Genomic DNA, 24,886 nt, shown 5'->3' on the forward strand with positions numbered 1-24,886 from the left:
GGACATAGGGAAGGAATTCAGAAAGGAGTTGTTGGTGATCCAAAAGAGTTAAATGAGGACACTGCTTCGCAGCCAGTGAAAAACAAGAATGCAGGCTGAGGGACAGAACTTGCCTTTTCTGCCATGTGCACAAGACGATTTAAGGGCCCTCCTTCCACCAAATCTCAATGGTCATACTACACATACCCACTTTCAATCACTAAAACCCAGGGAACTCACAGATGTGGTCACACAGCTGCAAGACACAGTGGACACTAGGCACACAGTGGACACTAGGCATACTCTCCACCAATAGTTATCAAGAAAAACCTAGAGGCCTTAGAGCAGTTTTAGGAGATAGTGTTATAATTCCAGGAAACAGATGCTTATATATAGAGAGAGGCGGTGGCGATTCAATTCTATTAATTCTACTATCTTGGAAGTTTGCCCATCTTGTGGAACAAAGGAAAAGTAAGCTCCAGTTTAGATATCCAAGTCTTTATTATGTCATCAAAGCACTTTGATAAATACGTTATGCATTAGAAACAGCCTAATGGACTGTTGATAAAGGTAGTTTTACGTGTGGGCCTCACTGATAGCAAGATTTAGGTTGGAGGGTAAGTACCTCTTTGACAGAGAGGCTTCAGAAATTGACATCTTTGCTGTCAGTGCAGATGTTGCAGGATTATCAGTCATTTAAACCTAAAGGACCCCTGTGGCAGGCAATACCCTCAGAAACAGGTGGCCTGGGCCCAGGTGTTATGAGACCTATTAGTTCTAGCGCTTGCCTCTGCTACGAACACTTAGGGATCTAACTTTCCCTCAGCATTGCAGGGAGACAGGCTACTTACACAAAGTCCACCTGTGCACGCACAGACGTGTAGCATACACGCATAAACAACTAAAAAAAAAAAAGAATTTGTAACGGGAACAAAAGGAAAACCCCAAGGATCTCCGAGGTGGGAGGCAGTGTGCTATTGGGCCTCACTAGGGCCTCGTGAATCTGAGATACACTTCTATTCTTATTTCTACAAATGAGGGAATGAAGAGTTCATAACTAGACCAAGGCGTCAGGCTACTTAAGTGGCACAGCTGATATTGGTCTCAGGTGTGCCCAGCTTCAAAGACCATTCTTTCATTACAGGTGGAGGCAGGGGTGGGAAAACCCCAAACCCCAGGAACCGCCTCAGTCTGGAAACAGAGCCCAGCATAGCCTTCGCCATTAATGATCTGTATTACTTTAGGCAAACCACGTCTCTGCATTTCCATTTTTGTGTGTATAAACCATTCTACTCCCTCAGAAGGTAGGGAGGTGGTGAGGCCCACATGAGGTGAGAGTATGGGGGTGTGTGGACATCTAGAATGTGCTTTTGGATACTGAGTACTCCTGGGCCACTAGGAGTTTGCCCATGAATATGGGAGGGTGGGCAAACAGTCTACAGGCCTTACATAGATGACTTTCATTCAGAAAATGTCAAAGGAAAGTTCCAGACCTTTGACCCTGCCTTTCTTCCCTCTAACTCAACCAGGAAGGCTCTGGCTGCCTCCTCATGTCTCCATCCCTGCAGGTGTACCCATCAGAATCCAGTGCTCAGAAACTCATCTTCATCAGAGTTTCAGAAAACAGCCCAGGGTGGCCTCACAGTGTTTCACCTTCCCATCTCTTTCCTATGTCCCATCATGTGGACTGCAGGCTGGATGAGACTATGAAAACCATATTTCCATGACAGGACTCCACAGGCGGGAAGAAGCTATACATGGCAGTGGAGTACGGTTCAGTGCCTAGTGTCTCGTCCAATCAGAACTGAGTTGCCTTTTTTTTTTTTTTAAATGTACAAACAACTCATTGAGCTTTGGTGATTTATTTTTACATTAAGAACTCAATTCCTTGGGAAAAAAAATTGAACAAGGCAATTTCACAGCTGCAACATGCTACAATTGATATCTTAAGGGATTGTCAAAAAGTACAAGAGGAATGTAGAAATTGAGGGGAGGAAGCCTCATAAACCTCACTCTCAAAAGAGAGAAGGGGAAATGAACGTGTTATCTGATATTTTCTTGAAGTTAAAGAATGATTAAATAAGAACATATGTGAAAGCACTATATGAGGATGTTAACAAAGCTTTCTCATTTTAACTCTCTGAACCTCAGCTTCATAATTTCTTGATTTCTAGCTTACCACAGTTTGAGGTACAGAAAGTTGGACAAATAAGTATGGATTTCCTCAAATATTACTTCTTATAGCCTACTGAGAAAAGTGTTAAAGAGAAAGGTGACACAGGGGCCTGCAATTTCAGATAGCTCCAGGGCAAGGCTGGCTGAAGGCAAGAGGGTTTCAGATCAGTCTTGCCTCAATTTCTTTGTTTCCAACTACATGGGAGGTGGGAAGGGAATCCTCCCTTTTATTTTGTTAGTATTTAACTCAACTATGAGTTAAATACTTTTGTTAGTAAGTGGCTTGCACTACATGCTGAGGTAAGTTTTCTCCAGGGACTATTATTAAAAAAAACCAACCAACCAACCAACCAACCAACCAACCAACCAATCAACCAAAGAAAAGGGCAGGGTGAAAAATCTCTTGATCACGCTGCCAGTTTGGCTTAGTTATCTCATTTTTCCTTCTAGTGGGGGTCAGCAAGGTTTTTCTGTAAACATCTCAGGGTCTGCAGGCCACACAGTCTCTGTTGCTGTAGCACAAAAGCAGCCCCAGACATAATAATATTACATAAACAAAAGAGCATGGCTTGGTTCCAGTAAAACTTTATTTTTGGACATTAAAATTTGAATTCCATGTAATTGCATGTGTTATGAAATACTCTCCTTTTGATTTCTTTTTTGGCTATTGGTAGGGCTCATGGGCCATAGGAGTGGGTCACAGTTTGCAATCCGTTCTATAGAAGGTCATGTACCAGGCAATGGCATTCCTTAAAGTGGGCAGAATCTTGGCAGGGAAATGTTCTTTGAAAGTTAACCTTTCGCAGGGAAGTTGGAGTGCTGAGAAGGCAGAAGTCTGTCCCTCATCCCTCAGCTGCAGTACTGGGTACTGTAGTTGCTTAATAGATCCTTCTTGCATGTTCTGGCCATATGCTTAACAAACGGCCAAAACTTTGTGCCAAATAAGCAGACAGTTCCAATCACAGGGCGAAGAACATGGACTCTGGAACCTACCATAGGTAATGTGAATTTTGGTTCTACCACTAACTCTCTGAGCAACCTTGGACACATAATCTGTGACTGTATTTTTAAAAAAATATGTACAATAATTCTGAAGATTCAATGAGAAAAAGCATATAAAGCACTCAGCATAAGCCCTAACTGACTTTATCATGGTTATTAACCACTGAAAGGATGAGATCTAATTTTTCCCATATCCTATACTGTCTTGCAACAAAGAGGGGAAAATAACTGGGACATCTTTTGGGGGTCTCTACTTTGTCCCAAGTTGAATTTTCCAGGAATCTGTGTGCGCACAAGTATGTGTGCATGCACACTGGGGATTAATTGAACCTAGGGCCTTATACATACTAAGTATGTGCTTTACAACTGAGCTAAATCCCTAGTCCCTTTTCCAGGAATCTGGAGGCTAATTTTAAAGCATGGAGGTAGGCAGGCCTAACAGTGGCTGCTCACTGCCAGCCCATGGTAGCACTTCCCTTTCAATTTTCTTTCAGCCTGTGATAGCATCTGTAGCAGGATATTAGCTCAGCCCTTATGGTAATTTGGGTGCTTCAGTTCTAGTGGATATTAGTTGCCAGCTACTGACCCTGAAGGCAAAAGCAAGTAGGCAGGAAAAAAAAAAAAAAAGGCCCTGGTCAGGACTAATTAGATTGTTGCTGAAAATTAAAAACTCATTTCAGGGTAGTGGTGACCCCATCACACTATCTTGGGATGAGAAAACAAGCTGTCTATGAGCTTGTCTTTCAGATCCACAGCCAGGGGAAGGCTCCAGCTTGCCAAACACATTTTTTTGTTCTTAGTTGAAAATAAATCCCTGCTCTCTGCTCCACTGCCTGTCATCTCCTTGCAAAGCCAGCCCTATTAGGGAGGGTCTTGCTATTTGAGGGTCTCATTTATATAGACTGCGTTCTGCCTCAGCCCACACTCAGGGTGGGGAGGGACACATCTCTAGGGCCCAGATTTGTGACAGGGATGAAAAATGCCTCCCAAGGAGGGAGAAGAAAGCAAAGACTATTGCAGAAGGAGGCAAAGGATGCTATTCAGTTCTGCTCTGATGGTGGGATGCATGATGTTTTTGCTGGTAGCAGAGCTGGGCCAAAATGGCTCTAGCCATTGGTTCTAGTCCTCTCTGCCTATGCTGTCATATGCAAGGATTTAATTCTGCCTGGAATTTAAATGGCTGTGGTTCTCAACCCTAGTTGAACAAAAGAATCAACAGTAGAGCTTTGAAAAAAAAAATACTGAAGTCTGGGTCTCAACCCAAACCACTGATTCTTTGGAGCGGGCCCAGGCACTGTCATATGTCAACAGCTTCCAGGTGGGTCTAACGTGCAGGCAGGATTGAGAGCTCTTGTCCTTTATTACCCCAGACCCAACCATTATTTGGAGTCTACAACTATCCCCAATTGATGTAGGGGACCAAGTTGCAGTTGACTGGGAAAGATCTATCTCAGTTTGGGAATGACCCCACCAAAGAAATATATGTGCATGAATGTACACAGGTATAGGCATACCACACGTGTGCACATTTATGTGTAACCGAGTTAGAAAATACATATTCAGTATCTAGGAGAAGGACAAGTAATGTAGTTATCTTACTAAGTGTACGCTGGCCCATGTGAGTCTACCCACCGCCTCCCTCGACCTATGCTGTTATTTCCCATTCTAAGGTCTCAGTCCTGGCTCCCTCCACCTCCAGATGACCAAGCTTTACAGGAACCTGCACAGAGGCTCTTATGGAGGGGATAAGCACAGGGCTTCTGGAACCAACAAGAAGAGTAAACCTGCCTGGAGTAGTGGAGGAGGGAAGTGAGGTGGAGAGGAAGGGCAAGAACTAGAGCTCCTGGGTGTCCGAGGACTCGATGGACTCCGAGAGTCTGGCCACCACTCGGGTCAGGGCCCTGTTCTCAGCCTGCAGTTGCTCGTTCATCTGCTTCAAGGTTTGAATCTGTTTTAGCTGGTGGAGATTCTGCAGAGAGTGAGACACGGAGGGGAAAGACAGACAAGACAGAGACAAGACAGACCAGAGGAGAAAAAAGTAGGACAAAGAAACCATGTGACTTTTTGTTTTTGTTTTTAGTTTTCATGCTAGAAAGGAAATGAGAGAGGCAGAAGCAATGAGAGCAAATCATGTATGTTGGTTGAGGGAGGGTGGAGAAAAGCACCAGAGAGGGGAGAGCTATGTCTGCGATTCTTGGCTGAGGCCTAAGTGCGCTGATGGTTGGCCATATGGATACAACTGGACACTTGAAATGCATATCTGGATCACTTTTGAGAATGACAGTCCACCAAGTAGCTTGGGGCCTTCTGAACCAAATTCATAGGCTGAGCCACAGCCTCAGGGACCCTCCATGTCACTGTCAAACTAAGGACTTGGTGTGTTCCTAAATCCAGCTGCTGCCCTTTTCTTTCTCTCTCATCTCATCTTCTCTCCATACTTCCCATTTGTTTTCTTTCTGGATTCTTTCCTTACTTCATTTTTCTTTTTAATTTTAAAAAACAAAACAAGGAAAACAAGAGAGGGGTCTGTTATTGAACCGCTTTCTGTATATGGCATGTACTGTTTAGCAGGATGAAATGACACATAGTGAAATAATAAACAACTGTCAGCGCTCTAACCTGCTTTGGAGGAAGTTTCCTTGGCCTTGCTAGTTCTTCTCTGCATTCTAGGATCCCAGAGCTGCTGACCTTCCTTTGACCTGATATATGATTATATGCATCACTAAGTTCATAGCTAACTGTGTTCCCTCTGTCAGAGTTAATGCTGAGGCTGGGAGCTGCTTAAAGGTGTTCACAAAAAGAGTCGTACACTGGAAGTTTCTGCACATAAAAGTGGAGAAATCATAAATGTCCAAATGATAATGGAAGTGGCTGGGCCAATTCCAGCCCTTACTGTCTGTCAGTGTTGTAAATGGAATAGAACAACCAGCCCATGGGTATTTTTCTTAAAACCCTGTAAGGACTTAAAGACTTCAATAAACGAGACTATATTACGGGCCTGCCTACTCTGCTCCATGTCCTTCCTAAGTGATCATTTGCACTGACCCTGAAACTGAGGCCATCAGCTTTTGGGGAGGAGGGGAATGACTTTGTTATGCAATGGAGTTTCATGGATGAGGACAGACAATTCTGGGTTACAATGATGACAAAAAGATCACAGGGTATTAGAGAAATGTTTCCCATACCCACACAATGAGAAGGACAGAAATGAAAGATTAGTGGAGTAAAAGTTTGGGAGTAAAGCAGAAAATGAAAGGTAGTATGAGGGGAAAAACAGTGAAAAGGAAAAACAAGCAGAGACAAATCACTGAATATCCCTTTCCCTCCAAAGGGAGAATAACCATCTTGCAAAGAGGTAGGGTAGCCAAGCAATTCCATGGAGCCACTGGACAGGAGGGACTGGGCAACCCTCTTTGCCCACTGTAAGCATCTCAGTCATGAAGGGGACAGAGGAGGGAGATCATGGTGCAGCACATGGAAAAGTTTAAAGAGATGGGCAGGGACCAAATTTAAGAACCAATGGAAAGTCCCTGGCTCTCACCCTTCACTGGTGTTGACACTGGACCAAGCTTTCAACACAATCATTAACATTATATGAAGTGGTCCTTGCCTCCCAGAGAATATTAAAGACATGAACTATGAAGGTGACTCAATCTAACATGTGAATACAAGCAGACTGAAGTAGAAGAATTTGCAAGTTAGCAGCGTGAGAGAGGCAGGAAACACTAGTGGAATGTTCTATAGAAAGCGGTCTATAGAAAGCATGTTCTATAGAACATGGCAAGAAGATGGGGAAGAGTGCAGGGCATAGAGCAGAGTGGACAAGGGCACAGCTGAAAGGGTGGGTCGGCAAGTGATGTTTCCAAAATAAGCAAAGTAAAAATCCCAGGACCAATCTAAAAGGAGATTGGTTGATGGGCCTCTGTCATGCAAGGACCTGGGAAAAGAAGGGCAGAAGGTCTAGCAAGGAGGCTGATGCTGAATGGAGGATGCAGTAGAAAAGTAATGAGATCAGATGAGGGAACATCCCAGGACCAAGTACAAGTCTAGCACAGCTTACACTGACATACACGTCTGTCAGAAGCTGGCATGTAATCCTGCTCCAGCCCAGGATCTGGGTGGGGTTTCTCCTGGGGAGAATTTATGAATACTTACCTTTCTAGGCAAAGGCCAGAGGGGCACAACCCAACTCACAACTACAGAGCCCACATACATCTGGGTGAGCCAATCTCATGGTTCCCCATTTCACCTGGCCTTTGTATTTTACTTGCTAGAGTCAGAAAAATAGGCACCAAAATTACTCTGTGTCCTTGAACACTTCCTCTTTAAAGGTTCACTGGAGGTCAGCCGCATAAACTGCTCCCTACTGATTGCACCAGGGAGATTTGAGCATCTGTACAAATATGCAAAAATATGGAGACCAACAGGTCCAGCCTCTACTGGGTCCCACAAGATGGTTGCATGGACTGTTGGCTGGCTACCTAATACACACAAATTTTGTCCACTAACTACTCTAGAAAAGTTGGTCACAATGAAAAATAGCCTGAATAGAGAACCTGGAGCTGAACAAGGATTTTCTTTAATTCCTACAGAGCAGTGATATTAATTTGATAACATTTATATTTGTATATTTGAAGTTTTTGTTTTCAAAGAAGGTATAGTCACCAATGCAATGTTGGTGTGACTGGAGGCTCTGATGTTCCTCTCCCTTAGTCCTCTAGGGGGACAGTTTGTAGATCTGGTAGTACTATATGATTTGAGCAAACTGTTTAAGGGCTTTAGAGCCTATAGGCATTTATTCTCCCACAACTTTGTAATTAGGAATGGAGAAAAAAAGGCAATGACTGCGGGGGTATATTTTTAACTAAAAAAAACAAAAAACAAAAAAACACAATAAAAACCAGTCTTAAAACAGCTTATCTACTGGTTTGGGGGCCAAAACCATCATGATCTGGTTCCAGTTGATAATGTAAACAAATTGATTTTAAAGTTGTTGGCAAATGGCTTCTAACTAGAGAGAGCAAACACGTTCATGTACAATAAACTCTATTGAGAAAAGAAAAGAACTCATGATTTACTTTAGGAAATCATGGTCTGACAGGATAAAGAGAGAGAGAAACATGTAAACTTGTCTCAACCACAGGATCGAGAGCAACTAGAACACAGGAGGACTTCTGTATTCTCCATTTTAGAATGGGAACAGAAATAGGAAATGATCTCAAGTTCTCCACTTTTGGCCACTTTCTGGGTCTTTGTGTGGGGTCCTGTGTGGAGACAACTCAAGAGTTTCAGGACTGGTGGGTATAGGCTGGTTCTGGACTCCTCAGTACTTGCTGGGAGGCACCAGTTTTGGCTTCATTTACATGAGGATCCGCATTTTGGTCCTTCCTTCCTTCCTTTTTCTTTTAGCCATTTCTTAATGAGCATCACTGACAGGACAGCTACCTAATAGCAAAGTACAAATGGTATAACTCAAGGGTTTCGAAGATGGAATAGTCGCCATGCAACCAAGAGATGCTGATCCATCCATCTGGGACTATTTACAATGCTCACATGTCACGCTAAGAGGGCGAGAATAGTTTTGAATGTAAGTGAGATGGGTTTAGAAAAACCAGAAGATGAAGAGGTTTAACAGTGGTAGGGTATGGTCCTATCATCTCAGGAGAATCACCCATATATTATAAAGAGTAACAGCTGGATGCAATATAAAAAAGCACATGCCTATAATCCCAGCAACTTGGGAGGCTGAGAAAGGAGGATCACAAATTCAAGGCAAACCTGGGCAACTACAATTTAGAAAGATCCTGTCTCAAAATGTAAAAAAATAAAAGAGAGTTGGGGATGTAGCACCCCTGGGTTCAATCCCAGTAGTGCCAAAAAAAAAAAAAAAAAGCAATAGGATCTTATGAAAACTATGACCTTGTCATGTCCTGAAAGCCCCCCACACCCTAAAAATTAAACATAAGCCTTTGGAATAATAAATGTGTCTCTCAAGGTGCTGTAACTGTATATTAGGGATACCTACTATTCACAGAAAGAAATTTAGGGATATGCCTGAAACTGAATTAGTATTCTTGTTTCCTAGCTGATGAAACCTGGGTCTCACCCAATGAACACTTGGCAGCAGCACAATAAGATCCTTGAAGAAAGAAAAGAAGCTTAGCAAGCACTAGGTGATTGTGGCCATGAGGCATCAAGGCCACTGTGGGGATGGGATGCTCCACAATCATATCCAGGTGGCTACCCTGAGCAGCTTTGTATCTTCCCCTTCCATAGTAGTGAGTTGATTCCTTTCAAAATATTACCAAATCTTAGCATTCAAAGCTGCAAAGCATGGCAACTGTTCAGTAAAGTGCCCAGGAGGCTATATCACTTCAGGTCATGGTGAAGGTTGAGAGGAAAACAGCAAGCCTGAAGTATATCTGGTGGCATGAGCTTATTCTAGTGGGACAGTGCCAAGCACACTGGAACACCGCAGAGGAAATGGACTGGGGAAGGAAATCAATATGTGAATAAATTTTTACTCTGCTACAGAATGACTCAATCTGTGTTCTTTCCTGCAAAGGGCTGGGTTAGGGAGGCGCAGCAGGGAGGAAAGCCTGTGGCCATGCGCAGGCTTCACTGAACACCTAATGGGAAGCTCCGCAGAGTTGGAAATGTGTGTACTAGTCTTTTTATTTAGCCTTTCAAGGGTGAAGCCATTGCTCAGAAAACCTTACATGTTCAACTTGGGTTTACCTCCAGTCTTCTAGAGACCTCTCTTTAAACTGAGGGCAATATGTGGACTTCGAGGTGACCACAGTAGATGATATGTGAGCTGAGAGTGCCTGGGAAACCTCCTCTTCACATATCATCTCTTCCTGGGAGTGTGGAGTTTGTGGTGAATTTCAGAGAGGGCAGGCCTATGCTTAAGTATCCAGTCTTGGCAGGCATTTAGAGAACAGGCATACAAAGAGAGAAAAAAATCTCTTCATACCTTCATCTCTTCTTCCATTTCTGACATTTTCCGCTCCAAGGCTCGTCTCTCCTATTTAGAAACAAGGAGCCTATTGAACATGTAATGGACCTACAGGCAGCCACGACGCACCTCCCAGCTGCTATGGGATCAGCAGCTTCATGGTAAAGGGTCTGTCTACTGACTCAGACAAACCTTACCCAGATGTGAGCGCTCCTTCATCCTGTACCTGTGGAATGAGCTACTTCACTGATAAGAATCCCAGGATCTCTAAGCAACTAAGTGAGACCCTATCTCTAAATAAAATGCAAAAAATAGGGTTGGGGATGTGGCTCAGTGGTTGAGTGCTCCTGGGTTCAATCCCCGGTTACCCCCCCCCCCAAAATCCCAGGATCTAATTCTTCTTGCAAAACATCAGAAGACATAGAGGGAAGCAACTTGCTTACAGATGATCAGACCAGGGCACTCTGAGTTATTCTCTGCAAGTTGGAAGGTTTCATGGACTTTCAAATGACTGCAAGTAGCCAGAATCCTTGCTTTCTATTAACAAAAATCCACCATTATCTTCAGTAATATCCCAAGCCCCCCAAACAAAATCTTAGGGAACTGCTTCTCTCATGACAGAAAGATGGTTTGCAAGGAAGTAGACATCACTGTCTACTAAGAAATAGCATCCCTACTCCAAGTTCCTGTCTCCCTCCATTTCTTTCTCCCAGCAACTAACTCTTATTTTAGCCTGAATGCAACAGAGAGTCCTTGATCAGATGAGATACCAAGGAGGTTTGGCTATAGGCCAAGGAAGTGAAATATAAAACTTAGCTGCTTTCCAAATTAAACATACAATAAAAGGAGAGATGGGATCATATTATATCCCTAGGGTCAAATCTAAACTAGAGCTCATCAATAAATCTAATTGAGTTTTCCCAATCCAAGAATGTCAAATCCCAGAAAAATAGCTGAGTGCAGTTGGAAGGAGGTCAGCAATTGAACCAGAGAGTGGGATTCTGATGGTTCATGTCTCAAGTCAAATGAATTAAATCAATGGCAGAGGGTCCTGTTAAAAACTTTTCTTTTTAAAGTGATGAGAAGGGCAAAGAGCCCTTGTATATGTATGTGTGTATGTGTGCGTGTGCACGCACGCTTATGATGATTTACAGTAAACCAAAATATATTATGGCTATGTGTATGTGTGTAGTTGTGCCTATTGGCAGAACTACAACAATATGACCTTCCAAGAACCCTTCCCACCCTAAGACTGGAATGTGTACAAAGTACTGAGGAAGCCAAAAGGACTAGCAATCAAATTACTGTCCAGAATCAGACAAAAAGAATTTCTCATCAGGCTGGGAATGGAATGTGGCAGAGTTCCTACCTTCTTAAGATGAACTTTTTCCACTGGCATAAACAACAAAGTTAGGGAAAGTCAGAGAGAGAGATGAAACAGGAAAAAGAGACATGCACGTACCCGTTTCTCCATTTCTAGCATTGATGATCTGTCAGAGGTCTTTTCTTGTTTCTGCTGAGCAGATGGAAAGAAAACACTTGTTACTTCAGGTCTTTTGCCAGGGGAAACCCAGTCTCGTTCATCTTCACCACTGGACACTCAGAAGTAGATGGCCAGGCTTTGGGCTTTCACTTTAGCAAGTGTCCCAACAAATAAATTCTGATAGATCACTAAGCCTAACATTATTTTGTCTCTGAAGTTTGCAGGATTCCCACTGATTGGGGAGGTGGATAAGGCACTGTGACACTCCAGAAGTCACATGTGCTGGGTGTGGAGGCACATTCCTGTAATCCCAGCAGCTTGGGAGGCTGAGGCAGGAGGATTGCAAGTTTGAGGCCAGCCTTAGCAATCTATCAAGGTCCTAAGCAACTTACTAAGACTCTGCCTTAAAATAAAACATAAAAAGGGCTGGGGATGTAGCTCAGTGGTAAAGTACCTCTGGGTTAAATCCCTAGTACCAAAAATCAATCAATCAATCAATCGTACAAAGACATTATTCAACACATAACCAACTCCCTCTCCCAGTTCTCTTTCTCTCTGTCTCCAGGGCCAACTATCTTCTTATGTTGTAGTATCCCTCTCCCTTCTTTTCTATGAGTAATATCATAATCCACAGGAAATGAGAAATGGGTTTTCTACTTTCAAAGGCTGGAGATCCTTGAACTTGAAGGCCCCATGGCTCTCCTCTAAACAATCCCTTCTCCCATTCCTTCTGTCTCACGGGCACTAAGGCCATTTTCTTTACAGAGCACTGGTCTCTGTGTGTGCTTACACTTCTTGGGAGCCCTGCTTTGAACACAGCACTTCCATTTTTATCTGTTGCATACCCTGGACTTTCAGTTAATATTTTATCTGCATAAAGGATTTAGAATGTATATTTTAGATCACCATTGACTTTTAAGTTACAGTTTTTAGAAGGGTTAAAAAGATGTGGCTACATACCCAAAATGTAGAATAAACTCAGATAATAATCCTGCCTTAAATAAGGGAGTAAAAAGGAACCCTTAAGTCCCTTTTGGTCTTAGCATTACAGAACAGGGAAGAATTTCTTACATTCTATAGACATTTAATAAGTAAAGGTGATTATTTTTATTTTGCCTTGTGCCAGGCTCAGACAACAGTCAATAAGTATAGAAATTATGCTGGTTTTCTGGCAGAGGTTACCCTTTCCTCCCAAAATTAAGGAATAGCCAGAACTAACATTAATCCTCGGAATCCGGCTCCTGACCTGGGCTTTCACCTTCTGCTCTGAAGGTCATGGCTATGTGCCTTAATATTCCATCTATAGTAGGAAGGGTGCAGAAGGAAAAGAGAAGTTGAAACTGGGATCTGTGCAGATCCTCTTTAAGTCTCCCTTTCCTAAGCCTGAGAAACTATGTTTAAATTCATGTATACAAAGAACTAGTTTTTTTATTTGCTTGTTTTGCTTTAAATGTTAAGCCTGATAGAGTTTAGGTGAACCTTCCATGTAAAAACACTGCGCGTGTCCATGTGGTAACTGTCTCCATGTAAATGTATGAGACTGACAGGCTCCCGCCCACTGTCCTACCAAACAACTCCATTTTTGGTAAACAGAGAAAGGGTTTGTAGTGCCACCATTTCTTCTGAATTTCAATAACTTATATTTGGCAAAACTAAGTATATTTTGACACACCCAGCAAAGCAGTTGGCTGGAGGGTAAATGCTATTCCCCAGTGAGTGGGAAAGGCTGATTTTATTTTTAATGTCCATGCATGTCAGTGTCTACAGCTTGCTAGGCTGCTCATTGCTATGAAGCGAAGGCTGGGGGAAAGGCTGTGAACCCCACCCAATAGGTCAAGAAACAAGCTAACTGCCAGAAGCTTTTGCCGAAGAAAATGTGGAGCAGGTGAAACTAGGTTTTTCCTGTGGTTCTTCACAGTCCTGAATGCTCCTTATTTTTCTATAAAATATAGTCCAGTAATAACTGACAAGAACCAGATCTGTATTTATTGACAGATGCCAATACTTGGCACAATTCAGAATAAAAATTGGACCAGACATCTCCTAAGGATCTATTATAAATTAGATGTTTGCCTGGCTCAGTAGTACTGAGATGAAGAGATATCTTAAGGCTTACCCTGCCTTGGGGCAGGGTTGTAACTGTGTATATTTGTATTTTTTTTTTCCTCTTAAATTGACAGAGGCAGCTCTCAGGACAGGACAACTATTTTGAGCCTGGCTAAGCCCTTTTCTGGTCAGTGTGGCTGTCCTAGCTGTCTTGCTGGGATCCCACACAGTTTTGTAGCACTATCTTCTACATGCTGGTGCCCCTTGCTCATCCCATGTCAGAGGGATGCTGTTCAGAGGGTATTTGACTACCCCGGTCCCCACCCATCCCCACAGTTTAGGACTATTCAACTCTATATTTTAGTCTTACTTTTGGATCGTATCAAATTACCAGATTGACTAGCCACCTCTGGTTTTCATTTCATGCTCTCCTTGTAAAGAGTCATTTTTACCTCAGATCGGCTTTTCAAATTCTTAGTCCCTAGGCATCTGGGGTCTAAAACTCAATAGGTTTCCGGTTAACTCTGCAGTAACCTAAGACAATACTTGCTCTAGCTCTCAGTTGCAGGGTTTATTTCACTAGTGATGAGGTCATTACCTCTACCACCCTCTAATGCATCATCTAATAAAATCAGGCCCAGCAGTGAGAGGAAATGGATATCCTTGCCTTCCCACCTACCAGCTCTTTATTTCTAGCTGAAGGAGGGTGTAGCCTGGGGAGATAGGAAGGAATCGTTAGTTGCAGGATGGAATCTTTACATCAGGACCTAATCCCGGGTTCCAGCAGCTCTTTCTTCTTCCCCTGATGTGCTACATAACCTAAGCAAGCCACTCTTGTTTCTAGGCCCAATTTGCTACCTTTCTGTACTCGGGTATAGTGTCTTGCAGATCCCTCTCCAAAAGGTCATGTGCATATGAGCTGCACTGAAACATGAGGAATAAGTCAGAAGAAGCTGTCTAGGATTGACTGTGCTGTGCTAGTTTATGCTTTTCTACTGAGAACTAATTAGATAATATTAATTAATTATTAGCATTTAGACCATCAGAAGTTGTTCACTGAACTATCAGTTTTCAATTTTAAGTTAAACACTGACTGAATCCTAAATTCAAATTAGAATCCAAGGGAACTCCATTTCACTGCCTCTGATGAAGCCTGATTTTGACTCCATCTCATGTCCTGCCCCTTAGATCCCTAGTCCAGGTTGTCTGCTGATATCAACCCCTGTCTCCCCATCTTCTTTATTCTTTCCTCTCCTTACCTGGGCCATCTTCTCAAGCTTGGATTTTATATCTGCTAGCTCTATCTGGGCCTCCTGAAGTTTGGTTTTCAGTTTTTGGTTTTCAGTCAGGGCACTCTCGTAGAGCTGGGGAGGGGGAAGCAGAGTCAGGTCACTAGGGTGGGGCTTCCCAGAATCAAAACCCACACAGTTTGATCACATGAGAATGTCTGGGGCTCTCTGCTCCAAGCCAAGACAGTACCCTACGGGCAGAAGACGAGGAAGTGTGGGGATCAGGGCACATTCACAGCCACTGCTCTCTGGCTTCTTGAAGGTGATGATCTCACATGCAGAACACAGAGAATGATGCTCTAATTTCAATAATGTTAATCTTGGGGGGAAAAACCCCAGTCATCCACTTTCTCCTATGTAGTACTGACATTGCTTAAAAGTGTGACTTCTCATACCAAAGAGATTAGTTTTGTAACTGGCCTAGGGTGATTTTTGTCAAGTTCTACTTAATAAAAAACATCAACAAAGAAGAATTTCTTTAACCAAAATGTTTTTTCCTGGTGCCTCAAGTGCTTGAAAGGGAAAGTTTTCAAAGCCTACTTCTGGAGCTAGATAGCAAGACAAAAGGAAATGGACTATAAAGTGATTCGAATCCTTTCCAAGCCCAGACAATGATGATAATGATGAGGGTTTTTTAAAAAAACTAACATCAAGAAGTATTTAGCTGATATTCACAGGATCTTATTAAAAGCACATGTTTATTAAAAATAAGTCCACCACATGAGTCTCAGGTTTAGACAGAACTATAATTTTTTATTCTTACAATTCTTATTTTCTTACTTTTCCCCATATATGTAAATATCTGACTCTAGGCAAAAACTTACTGCAATAAAAACAATTTAAGGGTCTTTATTTAGCTGGTGGAGAGGTAAAGCAAACAAAGAAGACTGTAAGCAAGGAGTTGTTACTTAAGTGTCCTTTTCCTTGCTTACTCACAATTGCGCTCCTTTTTCTATCCTGGGGGAAAAGGCTATTTATATGTTGTAACCCAAGAACAGGAAAATTGAAAAACGACCTTACTTTTTTATAATCCTTGTTGCTGTCCTCTTCCACACGGCTGGTCAGGCTGGCTAGACGAGCCTCCCGGGCTTCCCGACGGGCTCTTGCTGAGGCTCGGTCACCATAAGAATCACTGGTTGTAGGGTTACCACCTCCTGATTCCAACCTGTGAGATGTAATGTGAAAGGTAAAAAGTACTTTTGAGAACAAAGTAGTGAGGGGAATATAGAGTTCAGGAGTAGTCTGTACTTTTTCTAAGATATTTGTGAGGGGAGGCCAAAAACGATGCATGACATTCCTTCCTTGAATCTCTCAGAGAGCATTCCTGGATCTCATGGCTACACTGTATCCATGTGGAGCTTAAGGAGGGAAGCTGTCATTTGCCAAGAATGGAGCTTACTTGAAAAATTGGTGGTTTGGACACATGTGCTGACTTAAATCTTGGAGCTTTTCAATTAGTTTGGGGTTGAACAGCTTCCCTGAAAAGTGTGCTTTTAAAAAGCAAAAGTTTCTTGGATCTCAATGGCTCTTGGAAAATGATTACAATTAACTGTTGTTGAATCAGAAACATGTGGAGACTGAGCTGGAGGCTGAATGGAGGAGGATGGCTGCAGGGCATGATACCTGTACTTCATCAGTGCACTGAGATTGGCTGGAATCCCAAACATTCCAGGGTGCTACACGATGCCCAAACAGCTACTTTCCGACCCTCTTTTTTGTATTCTATATCAGTACTTATATCTATAACCAAGATTCTTATACCTTCCAGAAACTGAACTTCCAAGAGTGGTTTTATTTCCAGTATTGGTAAATTCGTTAGAGGAAGTCAGCTAATTATGGTTAAAGTGTATAATTATTGAACTGATCCTAAATACTGGTTTATATTTTCCTGAACTTTGCTTTTTGCAAACTAGAATGTGTCACACACAAAAGTGCTCTGGACAAAGCAGCCCTGCAGAGCTCTACGGCCCTGAATTGGGACGGTTTGAAGCTTCACAGCTGTGGGACTTGCATCTGATGTTTCTGTGGTACCTACTGTCAAATCTAGGGAGGGGGTAGCTGAAATAAGCATTAAGTATTAGAAAAGGCAGAAAAGCAATAAGGTTGAGGACAGAGAGGGGAGAGGCGAAGTAATTAGCTCCTAAGGACAATAATGGTCACTTTTCTTTATAACATTCTTTTTATTTCTTTTGTTAATAGAAATCTTTGTATTGACTTCTTTTTACTATAAAAGCAATACATTAAAAGTAATACCAAAGGGGGCTGGGGTTGTGGCTCAGCAGCAGAGCACTTTTCTAGTACTGGTGAGTGAGGCCCTGGGTTTGATCCTCAGCACCACATAGAAAACAACATCTGAGATAAAGGTTAAATTCTTTAAAAAAAAAATTAAAAATTAAAAAAAAATAATACCAAAGTATCTACCCCATAATTTTGCCCAAGGAATATAACCACTATTAACAGTCTAGTTCATCTCCTTGCAGGATGTCAACACAAAAATATGTTAAAATATATATTTCTGTAAATAAAATTAGATACTGCCTATTGTCTAATTCCTCTTCCTTCCTACACTTATTATGATGATTGTGGGCATCAGCTAAGTAAAAATAAATTTGTTTCTCATAAAAATGACTGCACAGTCCTTTCCATGGTTTTCTGATAATTTAATTAATCTTTAATTGATAGCCACATATTATTTGTTCTGGCCCAGACTGGCCTCAAAGTTGCGATCCTCTGGCCTCAGTCTCTTGAGGAATTGATTTTAATATTCGGGGGGTTCAATATTTTTGGTTATTCATCTTCTTTGTTTTGGCATTACCCACTTTGTGGCCTTTATTTAGCAGAATCTTCATCATCTTCTTGTTATTGGTGGAGCCTCCAACATGGTAGGGTTTTTACAACTAACATAGCTTAAATTTTTTTTTCTATTTTGCTTTTTGTTTCTATAGTATCTTTTACTGCAGACATTTAAAATTTTACGTGATTATATTTGCCAATTTTTACTTTTATCATATAATGTTTAGGAAGGTCTTTCCTATATAAAATTATAAAATATTTCACTTTTTTTGTTGGAAAGCTTTTTTCTCTAAAAAAATTATAACCCATCTGAAATTGCCTTTTGGGGGGGGCAGGAAAGATATAGTTCCCAAATAGTCAATTATCTCAATGATCACTTAATGAATAATTGTTTCCCCAATGAGATGAAAATACACATGACTCATACACATGACTTTGTGGGGATTATGGATTGTGTTCCATCATATCTTTGTTTATTTTTAGACCGGTACCTCACTGTTTCAATCATTGCAATTTCATAGCATACTTGAAATCTATAGGCAAAGTCTCCTTTCATGAATGGCTATTAATAACACAACAGAGTTCATAAAAGATTAACTATAACAAAATACCACGACAAAATGCCACTCTACCAATTCTGTAAAGCTGAGTAAGCTTCTGCTAGGTTAGAAGTAAATTACTTATCCTTGGCTAGTGCTGGTGAGAGGGCGAGCAAAAAAAGAATACACATAAAACTTAGCACACATTAAGGGAGAACCAGCTCCATCACCAAGCAAATTATAAGAAGACTCATTTGCCCTGTGTTGTCTTATATCTACATCTTCCCCCAGTCTCTTCTTAATTTCTCCATCAGAGGAATAGTGGAAAGGAGAGATTCAAATGTGTATCTCCATAATTGCTATTATTTTCTTCTTCCAAAAGATCAGTTTTTGGTTTATTATTATTATTTTTTTTTTGGTGCTGGGGATTAAACCCAGGAGCACTTTACCACTGATCTACATTTTTAGTCCTTTACAGGCATACAACTTTGCACCTGGCTAGAAAGATCAGTTTTTGTAACCTTCTTATTAGTTGAAAAATTTCAGAGGATCATCCTCTAAATGGATACCTTCCCTTAATGTTTCTGCAACTGCAAAACAGGTCTTTAGTTAATTTGACAAACTGCTGCTGAGCACCATTTAGATACAAGGGATAAAGCTGGACTCACTGTTAGTGACAGCATCTAGCCTTAATCTCCGTTCAGGTTTCCACTATGCAATGAAGCCTTCCCTACACCACCAGATTAAGTTAACTGCCTCTTTTTTCTTTCTTTTTTTTTTTTTTACTCTCACATTTCCTGACCATACTTCTAAATGGCATTTTCTACATTCTATTGAAATCATCTGTCTCTCCAGTGGTTTGTAAGCTAATTGTGGGTAAGGATATTGTCTTATTTGTATTGTTTCCCTACTGCCTAGCACAGTGCCTGGTACAGGCGCTTTAGGAAATTAATCTAGTGGTAGTACACAAGGTGAACTGGAAAAAGGAGACTGGTGGCAGGAAGGCAAACTGAAAGCTGTTCTATTACTTTGGCAGGAAATAATAAACGTTAGAAATTATTGTGGTGGATGTGGAAATGAAAAGGAAGAAAATGATGTGGGGAAATTACTAAACCACTATATAAATCTAAATTTAATTAGACATATATTTACTCATAATTATTAAACATGCATATAAAACAGAGAGGATTCTTACCTAGAAAGTCTTTCATGCTAGAGAAAGGAAACAAAAACAAAAACAATTAAAAAAAAAAGGAAAAAAGAAAACAGCATTAGCAAAGGGACTTATTTTTATTTCCATTTATAAATGCATTTTTTCAAATCAGATGTCTCAACTTCACAGCTGGAGATAGGGTTGCAATTTAAGAAAAGCAATTCAACCAACTGCACAAAAGGCTACTTAGCTAGAGCTCACATTTGGTATTCCATGACTCAGCAGACCTGAGGCTTAGGGATATAGCATCTTTTTTTCTTTTCAGGGCTAGGGTTGATCCCAGGGGTACTCTATCACTGAGCTATTCATTTTTATTTCATTCTGAGACAGCATCTCACTAAATTGCCCAGTTTGGCCTCAAACCTGTGATTCTCCCACCTCAGTCTTCTCAAGTTGCTGAGATTATGGGCATGTGCCACTGCTCTCAGCAGGGACATAGTATCTTTTAAAACTAGAAGTCAGGAAAATGTAAAATGATCAAAAATTGACACCCCCTCCCCTCCAATAAGCCAGCCAACCAGTGTTTTAGGAGTGGATATCACTGATTTTCTGTGTGACATTTTTGATCATTTCTAATCTCAATATTCAGACTGTTAATTTCTTTCAGTTCACAGACCCCCAAACCTTCCCAGAATAAATTTATAAATGTTAAACTTGGGACAGTTTTCTGGTTTTCACCTAGATCTATAGTGAAGGTAGATAAGTGAGAAAATTAGAAAGGGAAGAAGAGTTCCATCCTTAGTCTCTAGAATGCTGATTAAAAAAAAAAAAAAGAAAGAAAGTACTTTGAGGTCTCAGAAGGAAGGAGTTTAATATGTAAACTATGATCTTGGTCACTGTAAATAAACCAACAAAAAGTGACTATATCTGTGTTTCCCATTTATTTATTTATTTTTATCATAGATGGCCTTTCCCCTCCTACCTCTTCACTTTTTTTTTTAAAAGAACTCAGGCAAATAAACACTTACTTGATTTGAATGTATTTATTTATTTCCTCTTTTGAGGTGTTAAGGAATAACAAAAACTCCCAGGACAGATAAAAGAAGAAAGAAGAGATGCAGAAATGTGACAAAAATGTCACAAAACTAATAATAAATCCTTGAACTACTGAAGAGTTACTCAGTGGCACTGATTTGGAGATGGACACAATACCTTTATTTTATTTATTTATTTTATGTGGTGCTGAGGATTGAACCTAGTGCCTCACATGTGTGAGGCAAGCACTCCAGCACTGAGCCATAACCCTAGCCCCTTGTACACTTTTTCATCCTAATATAAATCTTGGAGATTCTCTTTTAGTAGGTTTGGAGTGGAATCTTCCTATCCCCCCAACACCATATTGGGAATTGAATCCAGTGCCTCATGTGTGCTGGGCAAGCACTCTACCACTGAAAAGGCCTCCTTAAAATTTTATTTTGAGATAGGGTCTAAGTTTCCAGGCTGGCCTCAAACCTGCAATCCTTCTGAGTAGCTGGAATTATAGGCATGTACAATCATGCCTGATGCCCTGTATGTATTTTTTAACAAGTACCCAAGATAAATCTGTGGCATAGCTCTGGTTAAACACCACTGGACTGAACATATGTTTGTTTGTTTATTTTTTTAAGGTGGAGACATGTCCCATTTGAGATGAGGAAATCATTAAAAAAAAAGTATATAGTACATATTTAATGTCCTCATACACTTGGAGTTCTTGGAGAATCCTGAAATTTAGAAATCTGGAATTCCTGACACTTTTCCTCTCCTGTAATTATACATTTGTACCTGATCTTCAGGGAGAGTCATATCCCATACACTCAATGCATATCCCACACTACCAATGACTATTTTTTTTGTCAACATTATCTAAAGTTTTTTTCCTCTTACTTGAAGGCTCCCCTCCCCAAAGAGACAGCTATTTTTTTCCTTTTTTTTTTTTTTGGTGGCGCTAGGGATCAAACCCAAGGCCTCATCCACATTACGCAAGTGCTATATTACCGAGCTACATCCCCAGTCCTAAAAGAAACTAAATTTTAATTATTTCTCAAGAATTACTTAATATATATGCTGAGCATGGTGGTGCATGCCTGTAATCCCAGCTACTCAGAAGGCTTAGGCAGAAAGGAAGATTGCAAGTTCCAGGCTGGACTGGGCAACTTTAGCAAGATTCTGTCTCAAAAAATAAAAAGGGCTGGAGATGTAGCTCTAAGGTAAGTGGCTCTGGGTTCAATTTCTGGTACAAAAAAAAAAAAAAAGAATTACTTAATATATAAAAAGGCTTCAAGAGTATTGGAGTGAACCTGAGAAGCTAGGGTGTTGGCATGTACACTCACTAACCTTGTAAGATCAGCCTTACAGGACCTGTGTGGATTAAAACTCACAGCCTAGGAAACCTGTAAATGGTGATATGTCAAATACCTATGTGTAACTGAGACTGAACTTCACATTAGCAAATGCCAAGAAGCTGATGTATTTAAGAGCCAACTGCATACAGGGCCCTGGAGAGGATGTGGAGAAAGAAGTTAACTTACTACTCTACCCAGCATTAATAGTCAATATAGCATCCTGACAACTTAAAAATGAAGAGAAGGAAAGTGGGAGGAGCTGGTATTTTAAGAGTATATTTCCTCATAATTATCACATTTAATTTTACTATCAGAGTGATAACTTGCCCAAGGTCTCTTGGCTAGATGATGTCAGAGTAGAAATTAGAACTCAGGACAGGCCAAGGCCATCACATTCAGAAATATGAAGAACTCAGTTCCACTCAGTTTATCAAGCACCCATCATGCTCTGGCCCCATGGGTACTAACTGTGAATAACATAGTGTATGTATTTCTCTAACATCATTTCGGAACTCATTTATTTCTGTAAGTCTTCTTAGTGGGAGCCCAGCGGTTACCTGTTATCTTATGGCCCTTTAATCTAGGAAATTGAGCTCACATACAACCAAATGAAACAGTAATTTAGGAAAACATTTAATTTCTCTTGCTGCTTCTGGGCATAAGAGCCTTCAAATGACATCATGCATTCAGGAGACCCATTCTGGATAGTCTCTCCAAAGATGAACTTCCCACATATTCTCTTGGGTATGGAAAAAGCGACTCATTTAAAAATCAAACTCGTCTGCTTTGTGTTTTCTTTTTCCTCATCCTACTGAAATATAAGCCTATTTCCATATGATGTGCACAGACTGAGGCCTGCTTAACTTTCTTACAATTAAATCAGGCCTGTTTTCTGGCTTTGTTTTTCCTGAAATATGGGCCCTCACATGAAAATATCTTTCTTTCTTGTCTCCATTCAGTTTCTTCTTTGTAAATACCTTATTTGTTGGATAAGATTTAACAATATTTTTAGATTTAAGTTTTGCTGTGTAGACTCTGGCAACTGCCTCTATATTAAAGAAATGAGTTTTTTTTCCTCACTAAAATGGAGGAAATTAGGATGTTTTAAAACCAGGTATGGATCTTGGCAACTACATGTATCAAAGCATGTGAATCATTTCCATTGATTAACTCAAGAATAACATGTAATTCACCTTTTTCATTTAGAATGTTCTAGAAGTACAATGAGGTTCTTTATGCCCTGGCATCACACCCAAGAGAGTTCTCAGACAGATATGTGAATATATAGTGTGGCTGTGTGTACTGTACAGCCTCTACTGAGGAGGGTGACAGAAAACGCAAACACTTAAAAACTGAAAAACACAAAAGACAGGTAATCACTATCAAGAGACAACCAGAGAAAGCCCACAGTCCCCTGGATATTAAGAGGCAGATTCCACAGGGTTTTCAAGCAGCTGAAGTTAATTTTTCCACAGATGAGAACATGTGGAGAAAGGTAACACTGTGGTGTTCACACTTGTGACTGCCACACCAATTCCTGCCCCTCCAGGCTTCCTGCACATATTCCCTACAGATAGCCATCAGGAGCCTGATGAATGACACTCGCACTTCTACCTGCCAGGAGAAACTAAAAGCAAATATCACAGTCTGTTACCATCTTTTTGGACATGTTAAGATTCCTTGTCATCAATTACTCTTTGGGTGACCTTTTATAAAAATGTGCAGGTGATGAGTAATCCAATAGACAAAGCAGTAGACAATTCACCTAAATCCAGATATCAGAGAAAAGAGAGCTTCCAAGCTAATCCTCCACCTTTCCTCACCATCTCTAACAGTAATCTCCAGCTTCTACCTGACTTTTGGAGCAATGTGGAAACCTTGGGATTGTTTTTCTTTTCTTTTCCTTTTTTTCCCCCTTTTTATTGTCTTCTAGGGCTAGTCTTAACAATGACCTGGGAAGGTTCATCCAATTAAAGGAGAGTATATAAACCTAAACCTCAGAGATTATTGAGGATGCAGTAGAGGTAACACAGTTACCTCAACACAAACAATATTATTTCAAACAAGGAAAAATCCCCGAAATTTCCAAAGGAGATGGTATTCACACAGTAAAAGAAATGGTTTCCTTTGAGTTTTTAGCCTAAAAAAATATTTTTATAGGCTGGAAGGCAAGATAGCTTGAAGGGATACAGGATTTAGTGTTTAATTCCTCAGCTTCTGATAAAATGGCTTAGGTTTTTAGCTCATACTTCCTGATTTTTACTGATAGAATACTCCAAAAACTATTGTTTTGCTTGGTTTCTTGATACCCAAGATAACTGAGGGTTTGATTAAAAAAAAAAACATTCAGGAGAGAAATTTGGGTTTGCTGGGTAAAGAGAGTGGCTGAATTGGTACGCAGGAGATTTAACCTCAATTTTTCCTCTTCATCCAGCTGTCACTCAAAGTAAGCACAGATCAAACGTTAAAACTGACACAGCTTCTCATTATAGGAAGTTGACTGCCAACCCTGCAGGGAGACTACTGAGTAAATCTAGAGATAAGATGGATTGGGAGTTTGCCTAAGTGGTCTCAGGGGAACAGTGAGCCAAGAAGTGATATCACAAGAGGCAAGCAGAACACAGAATAGTGTTCTTCCCAGAGAAGACTGTTTTTACTTTTGTTTTTGCAGGACTGGGGATTAAACCCAGGGAACTCTACCACTGAGCCACATCTCTAGCCCTTTTTATTTGAGATAAGGTCTCACTAAGTTGCTGAGGTTGGTCTCAAACTTGCAATTCTCCTGCTTTAGCTTCTTGAGTCACTGGGATTACAGGCATGTGCCAATGTGCTTGGCCAGAGAACAGGGTTCTAATTGAGCTCAGCCTAAGGAAAAGGAAAATGGAAAGGAAATATGGTGAAGGTCTAGAACACAGAGATTAGGCATTCTAGCCAAATCTCTGACCCTGTGGAGACTGGAATGTGGGCTTATCTACGTTCTGGAAATGGTCCTATTTCCCCATCCTCCTTTCTCTGCACGTTTGTTCCCTTTTAAAAACAGAACAGTTAGTCTCAGTCTACTCTTTAGGGTCTGGATAACTTATCT

General features: G+C 40.9%; 1 protein-coding gene across 9 annotated transcripts in view; it reads right to left on the minus strand.

Moving 5' to 3' along the window:
• The window catches only part of PPP1R12B (protein phosphatase 1 regulatory subunit 12B), a gene marked incomplete at its 3' end in the record, with an annotated part of 222,463 nt that overhangs the window by 7,676 nt on the left and 189,901 nt on the right, over positions 1-24,886 (minus strand). For 3 of the 9 annotated variants that reach the window (XM_081298878.1, XM_081298886.1, XM_081298879.1), the window contains 6 exons: positions 19,460-19,476; positions 15,953-16,097; positions 14,903-15,007; positions 11,577-11,630; positions 10,133-10,183; positions 4,991-5,125 (listed from right to left, as the gene is read on the minus strand). In XM_081298878.1, coding sequence (XP_081155004.1) covers positions 4,991-5,125; positions 10,133-10,183; positions 11,577-11,630; positions 14,903-15,007; positions 15,953-16,097; positions 19,460-19,476 — 507 coding nt within the window. Of the gene's footprint in view, positions 1-4,990; positions 5,126-10,132; positions 10,184-11,576; positions 11,631-14,902; positions 15,008-15,952; positions 16,098-19,459; positions 19,477-24,886 lie in introns of those variants that run through there. The other 6 variants (XM_081298884.1, XM_081298888.1, XM_081298882.1 and 3 more) reach the window with 3 other exon arrangements.

The sequence above is a fragment of the Spermophilus citellus genome (assembly GCF_964194105.1).
Source record: "Spermophilus citellus genome assembly, chromosome: 6".
In the NCBI taxonomy this organism is placed as follows: Eukaryota; Metazoa; Chordata; class Mammalia; order Rodentia; family Sciuridae; genus Spermophilus; species Spermophilus citellus.